Source organism: Euprymna scolopes, chromosome 3 (assembly GCF_053919585.1).
Source record: "Euprymna scolopes isolate OS-2025 chromosome 3, ASM5391958v1, whole genome shotgun sequence".
In the NCBI taxonomy this organism is placed as follows: Eukaryota; Metazoa; Mollusca; class Cephalopoda; order Sepiida; family Sepiolidae; genus Euprymna; species Euprymna scolopes.
The window spans coordinates 149,326,983-149,346,846 of NC_136484.1; the positions used below are offsets into that span (position 1 = coordinate 149,326,983).

At 46.8% G+C, this 19,864-nt stretch overlaps 1 protein-coding gene across 1 annotated transcript in view; it reads right to left on the bottom strand.

Moving 5' to 3' along the window:
• LOC145262843 (uncharacterized) overlaps positions 1–19,864 on the bottom strand; it is a 244,232-nt gene that overhangs the window by 88,212 nt on the left and 136,156 nt on the right. Inside the window, exon 2 of the mRNA XM_080119835.1 lies at positions 10,398–13,325. Within this exon, the coding sequence (XP_079975961.1) occupies positions 10,398–12,926 (2,529 nt within the window). The 5' untranslated portion in view covers positions 12,927–13,325. The remainder of the gene's footprint in view (positions 1–10,397; positions 13,326–19,864) is intronic.

Sequence of the window (19,864 nt, forward strand, 5' to 3'; positions counted from 1 at the left end):
TCTCACTCTGCTGCCACCCCAAACGCGCGCATAGCGGGTCGTCAGCGGCCTCCTTCACTAGATCCCTGTGGAGTTCCCTACGGGTAGCAGTCACAAGGTCACTGGACCTTGGTAGTCGTTTTAGCGCGGCTCGGCACTCTTTCATGTAGGCAGATTCTCCCCGCGGCCTGCGACGGCTCTCGATGGAAGGGTCGAGAACGAGGTCGGGGAAGGCGGCAGTAACCACGGGGTGCCACGGTTGGTCCTCCTGCATATAGTGGCTCAGGAAGGCCAGCCTCTCAGCATCTCGATGACACTTCAAGTCCGGCATTCCCAAGCCTCCCTCACACGGACGTTGAATACAGACCTGTCTGCTCACCCAGTGTCTTCCTCTGTCCCAAAGGAGCGAGGACAAGAGTTCGACAAGAGCTTTTAGGTGTTGTGCAGGCAGGGGAAGTACGGCCAGTCGGTAAAGGATGAGAGGAAAGACGTAAGTGGCGCACGCCTCAGCTCTACCCTTTAAGGAAAGTTTCCTAGGAAGCCACGAATTGACTGCAGCCTCCACCTTTGACCGTACCTCCAACCAATTCTTGTCAAGCTGGAGACCCGGTCCGAACCACACGCCGAGGATCCGGACCGGGCCATCTGTCCAGCTGAAGGGCGCAGGGAGGTTTGCGTTGCCACTCCATGCGCCCAACCGCAGTCCTACCGACTTGTTGCTGTTTATCTTGGCCCCTGTAATTCTTTCGTACTGTGTGAGTGCCTCCGACACGACCTCAATGTCTCTGAAGCCCGACACGAAGATCGTGACATCATCGGCGAACGCGGATACCTTAGCAGCTGAGCCGCCAGGCAGAGCCATTCCGCGCAGGGCCGAATTTGCCTCCCCATGTCTCAGCTTGCGGAGAAGAGGCTCCAAAGCCAGGACATAAAGCAGGGGCGACAGCGGACAACCCTGACGAACCAACCGAGAGATAACAAAGGGTTTCGAGCGCTTTCCGTTCACTTGCACGACAGCCATGGGCTGTCGATACATTATGGAGATCCACTTGCAAAAGTCCGGTTTAAAACCGGCGGCCTCTAAGACAGATGCCAGGAAACGATGGTCGACCCTATCGAAAGCTTTGGACTGATCTAAGTTTATCAGCGCGGCTTCCGTGTCGTCATCTATTCCCCCCTCTAGGATCATGCGGATCAGGTGCAAGTTGTTCTGAATCGATCTCCCCTTCACAGCGTAGTTCTGTTCCGGTTCAACCAACTCGTCGATAACAACCTGCAGCCGATTCGACAGGACCTTGGCCAAAATCTTCAACTCTGTGTTTAGCAGAGTTATGGGCCTGTAGTCGTCTAACTCTTCCCCTCCATGCCCGTCACCTTTCTTCAGCAATGTGATCACTCCCTTGGTCACCTGCCCTGGGATGGATCCCTGAGCAAACCAATGGTTGAACATATCCGTCAGAAGAGGCAGAAACATGGGCGACAGCCTCAAGTACAGTTCGTATGGCAGACCATCAAGTCCTGGCGATCTGTCACAGCTGACCTGCTTCAGCGCAGTAAAGACCTCCCGCTCCGTCACCCGGCCCTCGCAACTAGCCGCTCTAGCCGCCTCGAGGCGGGGAGAGTCGGCCAAATAGTCGCTAAACTCAAGGACCGGAAGATCGGGCTGCTGCGTAAAACGCTCCTCGAAATGTTCTCGAAACCCCTCGCAGATCTCCCGAGTCGATTCCAGGGTGCGTCCATTCGGATGTTTGATTTTTGCAATGTATTTGTCCGAGCCACGCCTAGAAACCTCACGGCGCACGTCTGCATCAGAATTGACCGCTTCGTTGCCTATCTTTCTAAGCCTAGCTCTAACTACTTGGCCTTCGTAACGCTCGCTAGTCTCGCGTAGAAGGTCCTGCTTAGCTAGTTCCTGACTAACCCTATCACCCTCCCCCGTAGCCTGGGCTAGTTTCTGCTCTAGCTTCTTCTTCGTCTTGGCCTTATCTAGTGCGAGGCGCTGGGCATACTTGACGGAGAAGCTTCTGATCTTGGCTTTGAGACCTAACCACCACTTACTCCCGGTAACCGCCCCCACTAGTGCCTTTTTAATCAATTCTCTTAACTGATCTTGGAAGTCTTGTATCTCCAGAAGGGAGGTGTTTAACTTCCAGTACCCCGCTAACTTAGGCCTATTTCCTAGCTTCAGCCGGGCCATAACTAATTTATGGTCCGTCTGGCCTAGCCAAGTGAACGTGGGACAAGATAAGAAGTCTACTTCGCCTCTCCTAACTAACATCCTGTCCAAATAAGTATTTGGATAGGAGGAAACACTATTGGTCCACGTCCACATCTCCCGCCCTGGATGCTCGACCCGAAACCTGTCAACCAGACCGCATCTAGCCATCAGATCAGCCAGGCTGGACTCGCACCTCTCCGATCCTCTAGCTCCGCCTCCTACCTTATCTATGTCGGGGTCTAAGATGGAATTCCAATCCCCCATTAGCACTACCCGCTTCCGACAATCTACAAACGCGTCAAGCTGACTGAAGAATGAGACCCTCTCACGAGCGGTGCTGGGCGCATGAACCGCAATCACCCGAAACACAGAATCTTTTACGGCAACATCGGCCACAACCAGCCTACCCACTGCATCTCTATGGACAACGTCGACCGTCGCCGACAGGGTACGTTTAACCAGCACGGAAACTCCCTTCCCCCGCGGGCTGCCATATGCTGAGAAAACCTCAAAGTCTCGGGCCAGCACCTGACAGTCCACAGAGGAAACGAAATGCGTCTCCTGAATCGCAGCGACATCCACTCCCAGGGACAAGAGGTCGTGCCGGAGGCGAGCCGCCCGGCCCGATGATCTCAAGCCCCTCGCATTCAGACTAGCCAAATTCAAAGCCATGGTACCTACCTTAAGGTGTGTTACACTCAGCTCCGAAGTCAGCCGGGGAAAGGACACCGACGTTGTGTGCAATGCTCAAGGTGGTCAGGTTTTTCATGTCCTGACCTTCTCTCACAATGCCGCCGACATCCAAAGGGTAAGTCAATTTAAGGGCCCTATAGAGTGACGGATGGACCAACACTGGGACCCTTCCCTTGCATTGTTTTGCGAGTTCCTCAAGGGAAGGGTCATTTTTCCTAATCAGTTCAATTCCCGGACCAGCCCCTTCAGCGGCTTCCAGCATTGTCCACACGTTGGTTTTGCAGGCCTCAGGAAGCCTGACGAAAGTTGTTAGCCGTGGGGCGTCCGGGAAATTAGAGGGGACATTAACGTCTTTTCCCCCTATCTGTTGGCAGTCCAGCAGAGGTTTTAAATTTTTTCTCTGCCGGTGTGGTACGCCCATTGCCACAGACAGGGGGTCTACAGAACAAAGTTCCTCTCTCGTTTCGAGGGCGAGAGTCCCTGTTGGAGTGAGTCCGTAAGTGGGAGAATCTGAAGGGTCTCTCCCCCTCCCGGGTTCATTCTTTTCTTTCTGGGATGGCGGCTCAATTTGCATTGGTGTGGGGACGAGTGTCTGTGTGGTGTCTGGTGTTGGTGTTGGTGCGGTGTCTGGTGTTGGTGTGATGTCTGGTGTTGGTGTTGGTGCGGTGTCTGGTGTTGGTGTTGGTGCAGTGTCTGGTGTTGGTGCAGTGTCTGGTGTTGGTGCAGTGTCTGGTGTTGGTGCGGTGTCTGATGTTGGTGTTGGTGTTGGTGCGGTGTCTGATGTTGGTGTTGGTGTTAGTGCGGTGTCTAGTGTTGGTGCAGTATGTGGTATGGGGGTGGAAGTGGGTTGTGTTGTTGTTAGAGGTGGTGTATGCTCACAGGGAGTGGGGGCTGCCTTTTCTTCCCCTTTCCTTTTCTTTTTTATTCTTTTGAATGAACCGGGGAGTGGTGAGGTTGAGTTCCTCTCCCTCTCACTAGCAGATTCATCCTCAGAGGAGCAGTGTTTTCTTCGCTTGATCCCCGTCTCAATTGGTGTGGGGACCGTTGGTTGTTGCTGCTCCTCTAATTGTTGTTTCTCCGGTTGATGCTGTTGCTTTTCTGGTTGCTGCAGCCGTTTTTGTTGCTGCTGTTCTGGCTGTTGCTGCTGCTGCTGTTTTTGTTGTTGCTGCTGTTTTCGTGGCATTGGTTGTGGAATTGGCCGCGGCAGCTGATGTTGTTGCTGCGGCTGGTTCAACGGCTGGTTTGGCTGCTGCTGCTGTGTCTGCTGCCATGGCTGTTGCTGCGGCTGTTGTGGAGGCTGCTGTTGTTGTTGCTGCCTCGGTTGTTGGGTTGGTTGTGGGACGGTGGCAGATGGGATTGTGGGCTTCCGTTTCCGCCTCATTACCGTGATCCATTCCTCCCCTTTGGGCTCCTGCACAGTTTTGGGTTTCCTCGGTGCTGGGGTTGGTGCTCTGGTTGCAGGAGTTGTGACAGCCTGTTTGGACACTGGTGCTGTCTCAGAGGTTGGGACCGCCTTTAGTGTCACTTGAGTAGGATTTGACCTTTGAGGGCAGCTCTTGGCCATGTGACCCTGTTTTTGGCAAAACCAGCAGTGCGGACGACGCCCCTCCACTACTACTGTCATAGTTGCCTCCTTAAATGTCAGCTGTGCTGGTATCGCCTGGAAGCCTTCTTTCTTTAGCCTCATGGCCACAGTGTAGCTGCCCAAGTGCATGCCGGTTTTCGACCGCACTGGGGTTATTTTTTCCACCTCGCCGAACTGTGTGAAGAAGGATCCCAGGATTTCTGCTGATATTTGCATAGGTACATTGAATACCTGCACCCGGGTCCTTGTCCTGCCCTGGTATTCGGGCTTTAGTTTTGTTCTCCCATACTTAATTTCCAGTAGGGAGAGTCTCTCCGCATCTTCCTTGGTGGGTAGGAGGATGTCCCACATGGCGTAGCTCCTCTGGTACAGGTATAATACCGGGATGTTTAGCTTGTGTAGGAGCCCTGCCATGTCTTCCTTTTTCATCCCTAGGAGGCGGTTTTCCGGCATATCCGAGATGATGAGGGAGAGCACTCTGTCTTCGATTGCCTCCCAAGCGCCTGGCACTGGTTTAATTTCTGCCCCCTCTATGTATTGTCTGTACTTGGTCAAGTACAAGTCTCTATACTCTTGAGGGGACAGTTGCTTCTCTACAGTCTTCCCCCATGCCGACCCTCTTGTTGGTGTTGGATCTTTGGTGCGGTTGGACTGTTTTTGCTGTTCCTTGGCGGAAGGGTTGCTATTTTGAGGGGCATTTTCCTTTCCGCTTTCCTTTGGGACCGACTCTCCCTGCTCTATACTTCTTCCAGGAAATACTTCCCTTTTTGGGGAGTCGGCCTCCTGGGGAGCATTGTCCTCTTTATTGTCTTTGGGAGCTTTTGCCCCTTTTGTTTTGGGGAGGTTTAGGCTGTATGCCCCCTCGTTTTCTTGATTTGCTCCCCTTTTGGGGCAGTAGCCCTCCTGGGGAGCACTGTCTCTCTTATCGTTCTTTGGGGCTACTGCCTCTTGATTTTTGTTGTCAGAGCGGGATGCCCTGTCCAACATTGTTTTTTCTCCCCTTTGTGGGGAGTCGCCCTCTTGGGGAGCACTGTCTCCCTTATCGTCCTTTGGGGCTACTGCCTCTTGATTTTTGTTGTCGGAACGGGATGCCCCGTCCAACATTGTTTTTCCTCCCCTTTGTGGGGAGTCGCCCTCTTGGGGAGCTGCTGGTGAGTTTTCTCCTTTCTGAGGGGCGTCCTTTGGTTTAGTGTCCGGGCGGTATGCCCCGTTGCTTTTTGCTTCCCCTGTTGGGGAGTCGTCCTCTTGGGGAGCAGTTTTTCTTGTGGTAGCCCCCTGGCTGGGGGTATCGGTATTGGTGGTCCCCGGGCTGGGGGTGTCCATTTTTGAAAGAAGCTCTCTCTTCCCTGTATAATTCACCAAAATGAGTGACGTGGAGTCGACGTCCAAATTGGGAGCCGACTTTGGCGCCAAAAAGAAGTGGCGCCAAAGGCGGCAAGAGGGGAGATAGAACTGAGAGAGGGAGTGGGAAGTTAGTGGAGGGAAGAGAGAAAGTGTTTCCGACCCTCCCTCGCGGGAAGGTCGTAAATTATCAGCTCGGATCCCCCCCCCGTGGGGGAGGGGGGAGAGCAGAGAAAGACAGACAAAGTGGGGGTGCGGACAGAACGCTACCCAACAAGCTCGCCGGCCACGAGAATGTGTCGCCAGAACAACACTGACTATCGCTGTGTATGTATCAGAGAACAGATACTACACTTTGAGATATTAAATCTTTTATTCATGTTAAAAAAATACAGTAAAATTAACGGTGAACAAAAAACTTAGGCACATGGCCAACTCAAAAGGGGGGATTTTGGGGGTCGTTGGTCATCCTTGTCGCTCCAGAACTAAACAAAGTCAAAAGTTTCTCCCAGCTAGTATCTTCTTTCACCATAATACCGCATTCACCCTTTCATCTTGGGGGACGTCCTAGTAACTCCCAATTTTTTAAAACATTTTTTATTGACGTGTAAAAACAAAAAAGATAACAATAAAATGGTAACAATAATTCATTTGTGTCGAGGGAGGGGGAAGAAAAAACAAAAGGTGATTAGTAGGACCCTCCCAACCCCGTCTAGTTGATAGACTGCCCGTTCCACTAGGTTTGTAAAAGGAACCTCGCTTCTGCGGGTCAGTCTCTAGGTGGGGATGCCCTCTAGATGGGGGTGAATGGAGAAAAGAAAATTTTGTGGGTAAGGGATGGAGGTTAGTTTGTATTTCTTTTTCTCCAAGATGGGTAAAATTTAGAGGAAGGGGTGAAAAACAAAAATTGCAGGTAAGAGGGGATGGGGATCTTGGAGGCTTCCTAATCGGGGAGGGATGGAACACACACTCAGCTAGCTGAGAGACTACTTGTTTAATTTAACTTTACAGAACTGCGCGTTCCACACCTAGGCGGGGAACACGTATTCGAATTTGGCTCCTCTTCGTACACACAGACTTGCCACATGTATCCATCTTCTGTCAAATGCCGCGCGATGCAGCCTTCTTCTATCACATCTGATCTTCACCCGTAGTTGGTGTTTAAAGAACGCGATCAGATCTTGATCAGAAAAAGACAACACCCCCCGGCAACCTTGCAGACGCGACGTCCAAATCACCATTCTCGCCACGGCCAGAATCGTAACGTAGACCATTTGTCTTTCCCGGTCCCACGGCGGCCTCACGTTGTCCACAACATTGGATACAGTAATTGGGCGAGGATGCTCAGGATCGATGCGAGCCGTCACCCCACTGACATACGACCAGTACTGGCGGAGTTCGCGGCAATCAAAGAAAGCGTGATCCGTAGTTTCCACAGCCGTTGTCCCACAACGGGGACAATCGGGCGACTCCAGAAACCCAGAACTGCATTGTATGTTGTTGAGTGGAAGTGCATTTCGGGCCAATCGCCAGGTCAGAGAGAACTCCGAATTGTTCAGATGACTCGAACCTGGCGCCCAGCTCCACGCGGAGCGGATCTCACTCTGCTGCCACCCCAAACGCGCGCATAGCGGGTCGTCAGCGGCCTCCCTCACTAGATCCCTGTGGAGTTCCCTACGGGTAGCAGTCACAAGGTCACTGGACCTTGGTAGTCGTTTTAGCGCGGCTCGGCACTCTTTCATGTAGGCAGATTCTCCCCGCGGCCTGCGACGGCTCTCGATGGAAGGGTCGAGAACGAGGTCGGGGAAGGCGGCAGTAACCACGGGGTGCCACGGTTGGTCCTCCTGCATATAGTTGCTCAGGAAGGCCAGTCTCTCAGCATCTCGATGACACTTCAAGTCCGGCATTCCCAAGCCTCCCTCACACGGACGTTGAATACAGACCTGTCTGCTCACCCAGTGTCTTCCTCTGTCCCAAAGGAGCGAGGACAAGAGTTCGACGAGAGCTTTTAGGTGTTGTGCAGGCAGGGGAAGTACGGCCAGTCGGTAAAGGATGAGAGGAAAGACGTAAGTGGCGCACGCCTCAGCTCTACCCTTTAAGGAAAGTTTCCTAGGAAGCCACGAACTGACTGCAGCCTCCACCTTTGACCGTACCTCCAACCAATTCTTGTCAAGCTGGAGACCCGGTCCGAACCACACGCCGAGGATCCGGACCGGGCCATCTGTCCAGCTGAAGGGCGCAGGGAGGTTTGCGTTGCCACTCCATGCGCCCAACCGCAGTCCTACCGACTTGTTGCGGTTTATCTTGGCCCCTGTAATTCTTTCGTACTGTGTGAGTGCCTCCGACACGACCTCAATGTCTCTGGAGCCCGACACGAAGATCGTGACATCATCGGCGAACGCGGATACCTTGGCAGCTGAGCCGCCAGGCAGAGCCATTCCGCGCAGGGCCGAATTTGCCTCCCCATGTCTCAGCTTGCGGAGAAGAGGCTCCAAAGCCAGGACATAAAGCAGGGGCGACAGCGGACAACCCTGACGAACCGACCGAGAGATAACAAAGGGTTTCGAGCGCTTTCCGTTCACTTGCACGACAGCCATGGGCTGCCGATACATTATGGAGATCCACTTGCAAAAGTCCGGTTTAAAACCGGCGGCCTCTAAGACAGATGCCAGGAAACGATGGTCGACCCTATCGAAAGCTTTGGACTGATCTAAGTTTATCAGCGCGGCTTCTGTGTCGTCATCTATTCCCCCCTCTAGGATCATGCGGATCAGGTGCAAGTTGTTCTGAATCGATCTCCCCTTCACAGCGTAGTTCTGTTCTGGTTCAACCAACTCGTCGATAACAACCTGCAGCCGATTCGACAGGACCTTGGCCAAAATCTTCAACTCTGTGTTTAGCAGAGTTATGGGCCTGTAGTCATCTAACTCTTCCCCTCCATGCCCGTCACCTTTCTTCAGCAATGTGATCACTCCCTTGGTCACCTGCCCTGGGATGGATCCCTGAGCAAACCAATGGTTGAACATATCCGTCAGAAGAGGCAGAAACATGGGCGACAGCCTCAAGTACAGTTCGTATGGCAGACCATCAAGTCCTGGCGATCTGTCACAGCTGACCTGCTTCAGCGCAGTAAAGACCTCCTGCTCCGTCACCCGGCCCTCGCAACCAGCCGCTCTAGCCGCCTCGAGGCGGGGAGAGTCGGCCAAATAGTCGCTAAACTCAAGGACCGGAAGATCGGGCTGCTGCGTAAAACGCTCCTCGAAATGTTCTCGAAACCCCTCGCAGATCTCCCGAGTCGATTCCAGGGTGCGTCCATTCGGATGTTTGATTTTTGCAATATATTTGTCCGAGCCACGCCTAGAAACCTCACGGCGCACGTCTGCATCAGAATTGACTGCTTCGTTGCCTATCTTTCTAAGCCTAGCTCTAACTACTTGGCCTTCGTAACGCTCGCTAGTCTCGCGTAGAAGGTCCTGCTTAGCTAGTTCCTGACTAACCCTATCACCCTCCCCGGTAGCCTGGGCTAGTTTCTGCTCTAGCTTCTTCTTCGTCTTGGCCTTATCTAGTGCGAGGCGCTGGGCATACTTGACGGAGAAGCTTCTGATCTTGGCTTTGAGACCTAACCACCACTTACTCCCGGTAACCGCCCCCACTAGTGCCTTTTTAATCAATTCTCTTAACTGATCTTGGAAGTCTTGTCTCTCCAGAAGGGAGGTGTTTAACTTCCAGTACCCCGCTAACTTAGGCCTATTTCCTAGCTTCAGCCGGGCCATAACTAATTTATGGTCCGTCTGGCCTAGCCAAGTGAACGTGGGACAAGATAAGAAGTCTACTTCGCCTCTCCTAACTAACATCCTGTCCAAATAAGTATTTGGATAGGAGGAAACACTATTGGTCCACGTCCACATCTCCCGCCCTGGATGCTCGACCCGAAACCTGTCGACCAGACCGCATCTAGCCATCAGATCAGCCAGGCTGGACTCGCACCTCTCCGATCCTCTAGCTCCGCCTCCTACCATATCTATGTCGGGGTCTAAGATGGAATTCCAATCCCCCATTAGCACTACCCGCTTCCGACAATCTACAAACGCGTCAAGCTGACTGAAGAATGAGACCCTCTCACGAGCGGTGCTGGGCGCATGAACCGCAATCACCCGAAACACAGAATCTTTTACGGCAACATCGGCCACAACCAGCCTACCCACTGCATCTCTATGGACAACGTCGACCGTCGCCGACAGGGTACGTTTAACCAGCACGGAAACTCCCTTCCCCCGCGGGCTGCCATATGCTGAGAAAACCTCAAAGTCTCGGGCCAGCACCTGACAGTCCACAGAGGAAACGAAATGCGTCTCCTGAATCGCAGCGACATCCACTCCCAGGGACAAGAGGTCGTGCCGGAGGCGAGCCGCCCGGCCCGATGATCTCAAGCCCCTCGCATTCAGACTAGCCAAATTCAAAGCCATGGTACCTACCTTAAGGTGTGTTACACTCAGCTCCGAAGTCAGCCGGGGAAAGGACACCGACGTTGTGTGCAATGCTCAAGGTGGTCAGGTTTTTCATGTCCTGACCTTCTCTCACAATGCCGCCGACATCCAAAGGGTAGGTCAATTTAAGGGCCCTATAGAGTGACGGATGGACCAACACTGGGACCCTTCCCTTGCATTGTTTTGACAGTTCATCAAGAGAAGGGTCATTTTTTTTAACCAGTTCAATTCCCGGAAACGCCCCTTCAGCGGCCTGCAGCCTTGTCCACAAGTTGGTCTTGCAGGCCTCTGGAGTTCTGACAAAGGTTATTAGGAGTGGGGCGTCCGGGAAATTTGAGGGGATATTTACATCTTTCCCCTCTATCTGTTTGTAATCGAGCAGAGGTTTTAAGTTTTTCCTCTGCCGATGGGAAATGTCTGTGGCCACAGATAGAGGGTCTACATAACATAGTTCCTCAGGGGCAAGGACCTTTGGTCTGCAAGAGGCAGAGGAGTCTCTCCTCTCCCTCGGTTCATTCTTTTCATTTTCTTTTTGGGGTAGTGGCTCAGTTTGCCTTGGTGTGGGGACGGGTGTTTGTGTGGTGCCTGGTGTTGGTGTTGGTGTTGGTGCAGTGTTTGGTGTTGGTGCGGTGTCTGGTGTTGGTGTTGGTGCGGTGTCTGGTGTTGGTGTGGTGTCTCGTGTTGGTGCGGTGTCTGGTGTTAGTGCGGTGTCTGGTGTTGGTGCGGTGTCTGGTGTTGTTGCAGTGTGTGGTTTGGGGGTGGAAGTGGATTTTGTTGTTAGGGGTGGTGTATGTTCACAGGGAGTGGGGGCCACCTTTTCTTCCTCTTTTCTTCTTTTGTTTTTCTTTTTCATTCTTTCGAATGAACCGGGGAGAGGTGAGGTTGAGTTCCTCTCCCTCTCACTTGCGGATTCATCCTCAGAGGAGCAGTCTTTTCTCCGCTTGATCCCCGTCTCGATTGGTGTGGGGACCGTTGGTTGTGTCTGCTCCTCTATTTGCTGCTGCAGCTGTTTTTGTTGTTGCTGCTCTCGCTGGTGTCGTTGCTGCTGCTGCTTCTGCTGCACTTGCTGATTTTGCTGTTGCAGTAGTTGCTGCTGCAGTTGTTTCCGCGGCATTGGCTGCGGTGGCTGTTGTTGTTTCTGCATTTGCAGAGGCTCCTGCCTCGATTTTTGGGCTGGTGGTGGGACGGTGGCAGAAGGGATTAAGTGTTTCCGCTTTTGTCTCACTACCGTGCTCCATTCTTCCCCCTTGGCCTCCTGGGTGGTTTGAGTTTTCCTTGGAGCTGGGGTTGGTGCTGCAGTTGCAGGGGTTGTTGCCGCCTGTTTTGGTGCGGGCGTTGTCTCAGTGGATGTGACCGCCTTTTGGGTTATTGGATTAGGGGTTACCCTTTGGGGGCAACTCCTAGCCATGTGGCCCTGCTTTTGGCAGAACCAACAGTGTGGACGACGGCCCTCCACCACTACCGTTATGCTGGCGTCTTTGTATGTCAGCAGCGGTGGTATTGCCTGAAAACCTTTCCTCTTCAGCCTCATTGCTATTGTGTAGCAGCCCAGGTGAGTCCCAGTTTTTGACCGTATTGGGGTCACCTGTTCTACCTCACCGTACTGGCTGAAGAGGCATCCTAATACTTCCGCAGGTATTTGGGTTGGCACATTAAATACCTGCACCCGAGTCCTTCTCTTGCCCTGGTATTCAGGTGTTAGTTTGACTCTCCCATGCTTTATTTCTTGGAGGGAGAGTCTCTCTGCATCTTCCTTGGTGGGTAGGAGGATGTCCCACATGGCGTAGCTCCTCTGGTACAGGTATAATACCGGGATATTTAGCTTATGTAGGAGCCCTGCCATGTCTTCCTTTTTCATCCCTAGGAGGCGGTTTTCCGGCATATCCGAGATGATGAGGGAGAGCACTCTGTCTTCGATTGCCTCCCAAGCGCCTGGCACTGGTTTAATTTCTGCCCCCTCTATGTATTGTCTGTACTTGGTCAAGTACAAGTCTTTATACTCTTGAGGGGACAGTTGCTTCTCTACAGTCTTCCCCCATGCCAACCCTCTTGTTGGTGTTGGATCTTTGGTGAGGTTGGACTGTTTTTGCTGTTCCTTGGCGGAAGGGTTGCTATTTTGAGGGGCATTTCCCTTTCCGCTTTCCTTTGGGACCGACTCTCCCTGCTCTATACTTCTTCCAGGAAATACTTCCCTTTTTGGGGAGTCGGCCTCCTGGGGAGCATTGTCCTTGGGAGCTTTTGCCCCTTTTGTTTTGGGGAGGTTTAGGCTGTATGCCCCCTCGTTTTCTTGATTTGCTCCCCTTTTGGGGCAGTAGCCCTCCTGGGGAGCACTGTCTCTCTTATCGTCCTTTGGGGCTACTGCCTCTTGATTTTTGTTGTCAGAGCGGGATGCCCTGTCCAACATTGTTTTTTCTCCCCTTTGTGGGGAGTCGCCCTCTTGGGGAGCTGCTGGTGAGTTTTCTCCCTTCTGGGGGGCGTCCTTCGGTTTCGTGTCCGGGCGGTATGCCCCGTTGCTTTTTGCTTCCCCTGTTGGGGAGCCGTCCTCTTGGGGAGCAGTTTTTCTTGTGGTAGCCTCCTGGCTGGGGGTATCTGTATTGGTGGTCCCCGGGCTGGGGGTGTCCATTTTTGAAAAAAGCTCTCTCTCTTCTGTATAATTCACCAAAATGAGTGACGTGGAGTCGGCGTCCAAATTGGGAGCCGACTTTGGCGCCAAAAAGAAGTGGCGCCAAAGGCGGCAAGAGGGGAGATAGAACTGAGAGAGGGAGTGGGAGGTTAGTGGAGGGAAGAGAGAAAGTGTTTCCGACCCTCCCTCGCGGGAAGGTCGTAAATTATCAGCTCGGATCCCCCCCCCGTGGGGGAGGGGGGAGAGCAGAGAAAGACAGACAAAGTGGGGGTGCGGACAGAACGCTACCCAACAAGCTCTCCGGGCACGAGAATGTGTCGCCAGAACACGACTGCCTATCGCTGTGTATGTATCAGAGAACAGATACTACACTTTGATCTTGTCCCGAAGGCCAAGAAACTGAGTCTCACTGTAATCAACCTATTTACTACTACTTGTTTGAATATCAAACATTTTGTGGTACTTTTACAGTTTACAAATCGTGCTATCTTTCAGGTTCAATTTTAACAATATATTTTTATGAATTAAATTTTTAGGTGAAAATACAGAATAGTTAACAAAGCCATCCCCCAACTCCCGACGTTGCATGGTACATAGAATGGGTTTCTAAATAATAACATTATTATTTTAGCACAGTCTGTAAACTGCAAAATTACTGATTTTGTTTCTGATTTTTTGGATGGGAATTGATAATATGTGTTATTTGGATTGTTCAAACTACGGTTCTCATCTTGGGCTTGGTAATCTCTGACCTTCTTCAGATGTATCTTGATAATGGTTTTTATTGGTGGCTGGTGGAAAGAATTTTTGGTTCATTTTCTGACTGGCCATAGTTGTTAGAATTCAAAATGTGTGATATGTTTATGATTGTTCGGACTACTCTTATTTTGAATGTTATTCTCACAACGTTTTTCCCAAAAACTCTAGTCTGAACAATCCAAATAAAGCATATTATCAATCCTTATCTTTAAAACTCAGAAACAGTATATGAAATTGATACCGACCCAAATTAATATGAAAATGGAAATGGCTCAACTGTCTTTTCATGTCATAAACACGTCACACATTTTGGAATTCTAACGATTATGGTTCGTTGAAAAACAAAAGAACTAAATACATACTTTCCACCATTCACCAATAAAATCCATTGTCAAGATACACCTGAAGAAGGTCGGAGGTTACATTGGGCGAAACATTGTGAGAATAGATATTTAAGATGAGAACAGTAGTCTGAAGAATCCAAATGATAAATATTGAAAAATCTGTTTATTCATCTAATGGCAATCTAATATACTTACATATATATATATATATATATATATATATATATATATATATATATATATATATATATATATATATATATATATATATATAGGTTTGAGGTGGTCAAAAGTCGGGACTAATGAAGATAACGAGGTTGTTTAATAGTGCTCAATAAAAAGAGCAAAATATTTTTTTTATTATTTCAGGGTAAACAGTTACATATGGTCGCTACAAATAGCCATCTGTTTCAGTCAAAGAGACTTCCTCAGGCGACCCAGAACCTCTCGACTCCAAAAAGAAAAAGGTTTATCAATAGATAGAATGCCACAACCTGTGGCTTGCAGAGGTCTGGTGGAAGGACAGTTTATTAAGTCTATGTTCAAAAGGATCGCATATAAATCCTTGTATTGAGAAATATTATTAGAAATGGAGATAGTTGCTTTGATGTCTGTTCCCCATAGTTTCGCTAATAATGCTTTAAATACTTTTATTTTCTGACTGGAGTAGCTGAATAGATTCGTAAGCATTTTCTCAATGTTTCATGGATTTTTATTCACTCGTTCCTTAAATATTTAAAAAATGTAAGCTCGTTAATAATTTGATATGCAGTGTATATATATGTTGTGAGGATTGTCAAAAATTTGAATAATAAAAAAAAAGATGCGAGAAATATCGAAGCAGGCATCGCAAATATAAAAAAAAACAAAAAAAAACGGAGAAACCCCCGTCGAGACAGTACACAGAGAATTATCCCCAAAAGTCGGAAAAATCAAAAGCACTGAGCCCTTGCTTCAGATGTGGTGGAAAATACTGGGTAAGGGATTGTCCATTTTTAACAAAAAGATGCCTCATATGTAATAAAATCGGACATAAAAGCTCTCACTGCAGAAAAAATCAGAGTAAAAGCCGGGTACGTCAATCAATAATTAGAGACGTCGTAGATGAAAACCTACGCAAATACGTAACGGTCAACATCCTCGGCAAGGATATCAAATTTCAATAGACAGTGGGTCGGATCTTTCAATTATAAATTTCAAAACATAGAAGAAATTAGGAAAACCGGTTATGCTAAGAACAAACAGAACGGCGACGGTCGTCAATGGCACAAAAATTAATTTGGAGGGTGAATTAATCACCAACGTCACCTTGCTGGCAAAAACGAAAAAACTAAAAATGTATGTCTTAAAAAATAGTGAGAACCTGTTTGGTTCCGATAGCATGGATCCACATTTTGCAAAAAAAAAAAAATAGAAACCTATCCAGCTGAAACTGAGAAACTTATAACCAGTTTTAAAAAAGAATTCCCAAATATGTTTTCTCCTGGCATTGGGAGATGCACAAAAATGGCCGCTGATTTTAAGCTAAAACGGGCACACAACGGGTGTTTAAAAAAAAACGTAATGTCTCGTTCGCATCTCTGAACAAGATAAATCAGGAACTGGATAGATTAGAAAACATCGGTATACTGACTAAAATTGAATATAGTGAGTGGGCTGCTCCAGCAGTCTAAGTAAAAAAAAGTCCAAAGAAATCTGCGTTTGCGCTGACATCTTGACCGGACTCAACGGGTTGTTAGAAGACTTTCACTATCCATTACCCAGCCCAGAGTAAGTGTTCACAATATTAAATGGCGGCAAGTTTTTCTCTAAGATTGACCTCAGCGACGCTTACTTACAAATTCCTGTAAACGACAAAAGCGCTAACCTCCTCTGTATTAATACTCATCGGGGTTTGTACAGATATGAAAGGCTCGCTTTTGGAGTCAAGGTAGCAACCGCGATAATCCAGCAAGCCATGGATATCATGCTGAGCGACCTGGACAATGCCATCGCATATCTAGACGGCATCATTATAGCGAGCAAAAGCCGGGAGGAACACGTAAACCATATCAGACAAGTATTCAGTCGAATACAAAATTAAGATCAAAGAAGACAAGTGTGGGTTCTTTTTACAAAAAATCAAGTACCAAGGAAATATCATTGATAAAGATGGCAGACGCCCGATCTGGACAGGGCGACTGCCATTAGAGAATTGCCGGCACCGGAAAACATAGCACAATTGCAAAGTTTTTTAGGCTTGGCAAATTATTACCAAGAGTTTATCCCTAACATGCACAAATTGCGTGCACCAATAAACCAATTATTAAAGAAAGATAAAACTTGGGAGTGGACAGCGGATTTCCAAGCATCATTCCAAGAAATAAAAAGTCCTTACTTCAAAACTGTTCCTAGCTCATTTCAACCCGAAGTTGGATATAATAGTCGCTAGCGACGCTAGTCAATATGGCGTTGGCGCCTGCATGTTACATAGAATGCCAGATGGCTCAAAACAGCCAATAGCTTTCGCGTTCCAGACTCTGTTTCCAGCAGAGAAAAATTATTCTCAGATCGAGAAAGAAGGACTAGGAATTATTTTTGCAGTTTCAAAATTCCACCGGTTTCTGTACGGAAGACATTTTTATGTACAACCCGATCATAAGCCTTTGATATCCATTTTTGGATCAAAGAAGGGAATTCCCACATTCACGGCGAATTGACTGTTAAGATGAGGGAACTATTCTACTAAATTATCATTTTACAATAGCATTTCTCTCCTCAAAACAACTGGCACATGCAGACAGTCTGTCGAAACTAATTCCTGCCAAAATGGAACCTCTTGAAGACTCAGAAATAGCAGCACTACGTATTGATAGTGAATTGATTAAGGCAGCACTACGTATTGATAGTGAATTGATTAAGGCAGAATCCGTGAATGACGAGTTCATCAAAACCACTAAGCAGAAGTTAACACTGGCTGATACCGGTTCAGATATTTTTTCGGTTTGCGACGAAACGCTGCTATACGGCGAAAGGGTTATCATACCCAAAACCCTTCAAAGAAAGGTGCACATGGGACATCCAGGAATAAGCCGGATGAAAAGCCTGATGCCTGACCTCCATAGAATGTAAATATGTCACAAAGTTTAACAAGGTTTTTTAAAAGGGACAAGGGTCCACAATAACACCTTAACTTTAATCTTAATTCATGTTAGCTTTTATTTATTTTTTTGAGTTGAATCATATTGTGTCGAATAAATTCACCTCATAAATTCACGTTCTTATTAAAGTGAAAGCCAAAAAAAAGTCGCAACCTTAGACAATTCTCGACACAAATTTTGCGGAACTCTGTTGTTTTCCTTCTCCACTTGCACGTGGCACTCTTTCGAAGATAGATAAAAAGATAAATAATAAAAAATAAGAAAGCTACTTGTTATCTTGTCAAAAGAAGGAAAAATCCTGCTCACGTGATTACGTGTCTTTTTAAAAACATTTACATAACCTTTTTATTTTTATTTATATATCTGTTTAAGCTTTTTTGTCAGTGTACTAGAAGGAATTCAGTTGATTACAACCCTTTCTGCGTGTTCTTTACATTACAGTAGTACAACCCTGAATCCGACGGCGTAATACTACACCGTTTAATACTGTAAAACTGAAACGAAGTTGTTCTGCTTGAAAAGGGCGCCATTTTCTTCTTATTCATATTTATATCGATTCTTTGCTTTAAAAAACTAAAGTAATTACGTGTTTACTTTTTTAATATCCCATTTTGCTGTTTCAGATTATTTTACTAAATTAAGTAAAGCTTCATTATTTTTAAAAACTGTTTTTGTTTCTTTGTTTTTCGATATTTCGCCGATATTATTTAGTAAGAGTGTTTAACAGAAAAGCCAACAAACGACTACCTGAAAAAATAAATATACAAGAAATAAATGTTACCATAGTCAATTCATGTTTTTTTGTTTTGAAATAGTTTTTAATGCTCTTTACTTGCGAACCGAAATTAAAACGAAATTTGAGGTGATAACTACTTAAATGAATTTTTATATAAACTACACATGCCATAGTCGAATATTCCTCAAGCACAAAATAACGGGAAACATTAAAATATGTTTATAAATATTCCTTTCGTTGACGGAACTCTCATAAATTCTAACACAGAATGCTCAGGTGCCCCTCCTTCAAATTGAAAACGGGGCTCTCCATTTCAAAGTCGCTGCCATTTTGATTTTTTAAACCGGTTTGTGAATTAAAAAAACTTTTTTTTTTACAAACTACTTAAAAATACGAACCAATGAACTTTTCTACCATAAAGTAACTTTTATTGACTATGGTAACATTTATTTCTTGTATATTTATATTATTATATATATAATATTTTCTCTTTGTAAAGAAACACCATTCTGTTAGTCACTCTTAGCTACGAATGGAAACAAAATTTGTATAAAAAAAATATATTTTCGCGAAAATTATCTTTACTCTCATCATATTTTGCTTAGGGTAAAATTTTTGAGTATCAAAACCTATCTCTTTACAGCCCCCTCCTTTTCATAACCTATCATAATTTCATCAATCCAAGTCCATTTTCTGTAGGCTGTTTTTGAACCGAGTCAACGACGGGTACTTCTGCTAGTATATATATATATATATATATATATATATATATATATATATATATATATATATATATATATATACTAGATGTACCCTGTCACGCGTTGCTGTGGCCTAAATTGGCACAATGGAAAAGTTCCAAAATGAGAAAATACATGTTTCTTATAGGTTTAATTTCCCATTTCGTATGGGTACACAGTTTTTTTTTGTTCCATTTTCTTAGCTGATATGGAGATTTTCTGGTTTGGTGACTCTTGAACACGTAACATTAATTGTCCATGTGAAAAAACAGTCAGTATGTAACTGTAAGCTACACAATTTTAAAGATTGTTCCCTGAGCTTTGTTGATGGTTATTGCAAACGACAATAAAATTCGAAAGTACAATTTCCGAAAGTTTAATGGTGTATCCAGTGTAATCATAGGAATGCGTGGAATGGAGATATATTCACCTGTGAAAGGTCCTGTTAAGATTGTTGTTTCTATAATATTTTTGTTAATTTTTTTACTGCAAGCCATGTGCCATTGCAAAGCTTGGATTGGTTTATATTTTTCAACATGATAATTAGTATGCCAATTTTCAATTGCAGTACATGCGGTGGCATCCCTGGCAAATCTAGCTGTGGGATAATTAACCAATTTATCTGTTTCCACAACAGCGTCGATGAATTTGTATTTGACTACTTCACTTGGAATTTTACGTTGAATAATAGTGTTAAGTTCATGGGCGTCTTTGTATTGAGCTGCAAGAGTACCTCGTTCACTCAGTCAAGTGGAATTCGTATAATTAATTTGAATATCTGTAAAAACCTTTTAAACCAACTCTTCCTTTGATGTAATAAAATTACAGAAATTAAGAGTCAAAGAATTTCGCCCTTAACTCGGATCAGTTGGCACTTTTCCGTACCCAATTTCCCACGAGTGATGCAAAAATTTCTGTGCGGATCGAGCAGTCTGCAAGTGGACACGCATATTTTGAGTTAAGTTTAATGTCTTCACATGGCACCAAAAAGTAGAGTATTTGAGGCAAGCATTTATTTCATCTGCTGGTGTTGATTGAGGAATTACAGGTAACATTTGTCTTAAATCTCCTGCAAGAAATATTACTGCATTCCCAAATGGTCACGCAAATCTTGCAAAGATCGACCAAGAGCCTCAAGTGATTTTTTGCGTACCAGTGCATTCATCCCAAACAATAAGTTTGCATTTCTGCAATATTATTCCACATACTGGATGCTTTG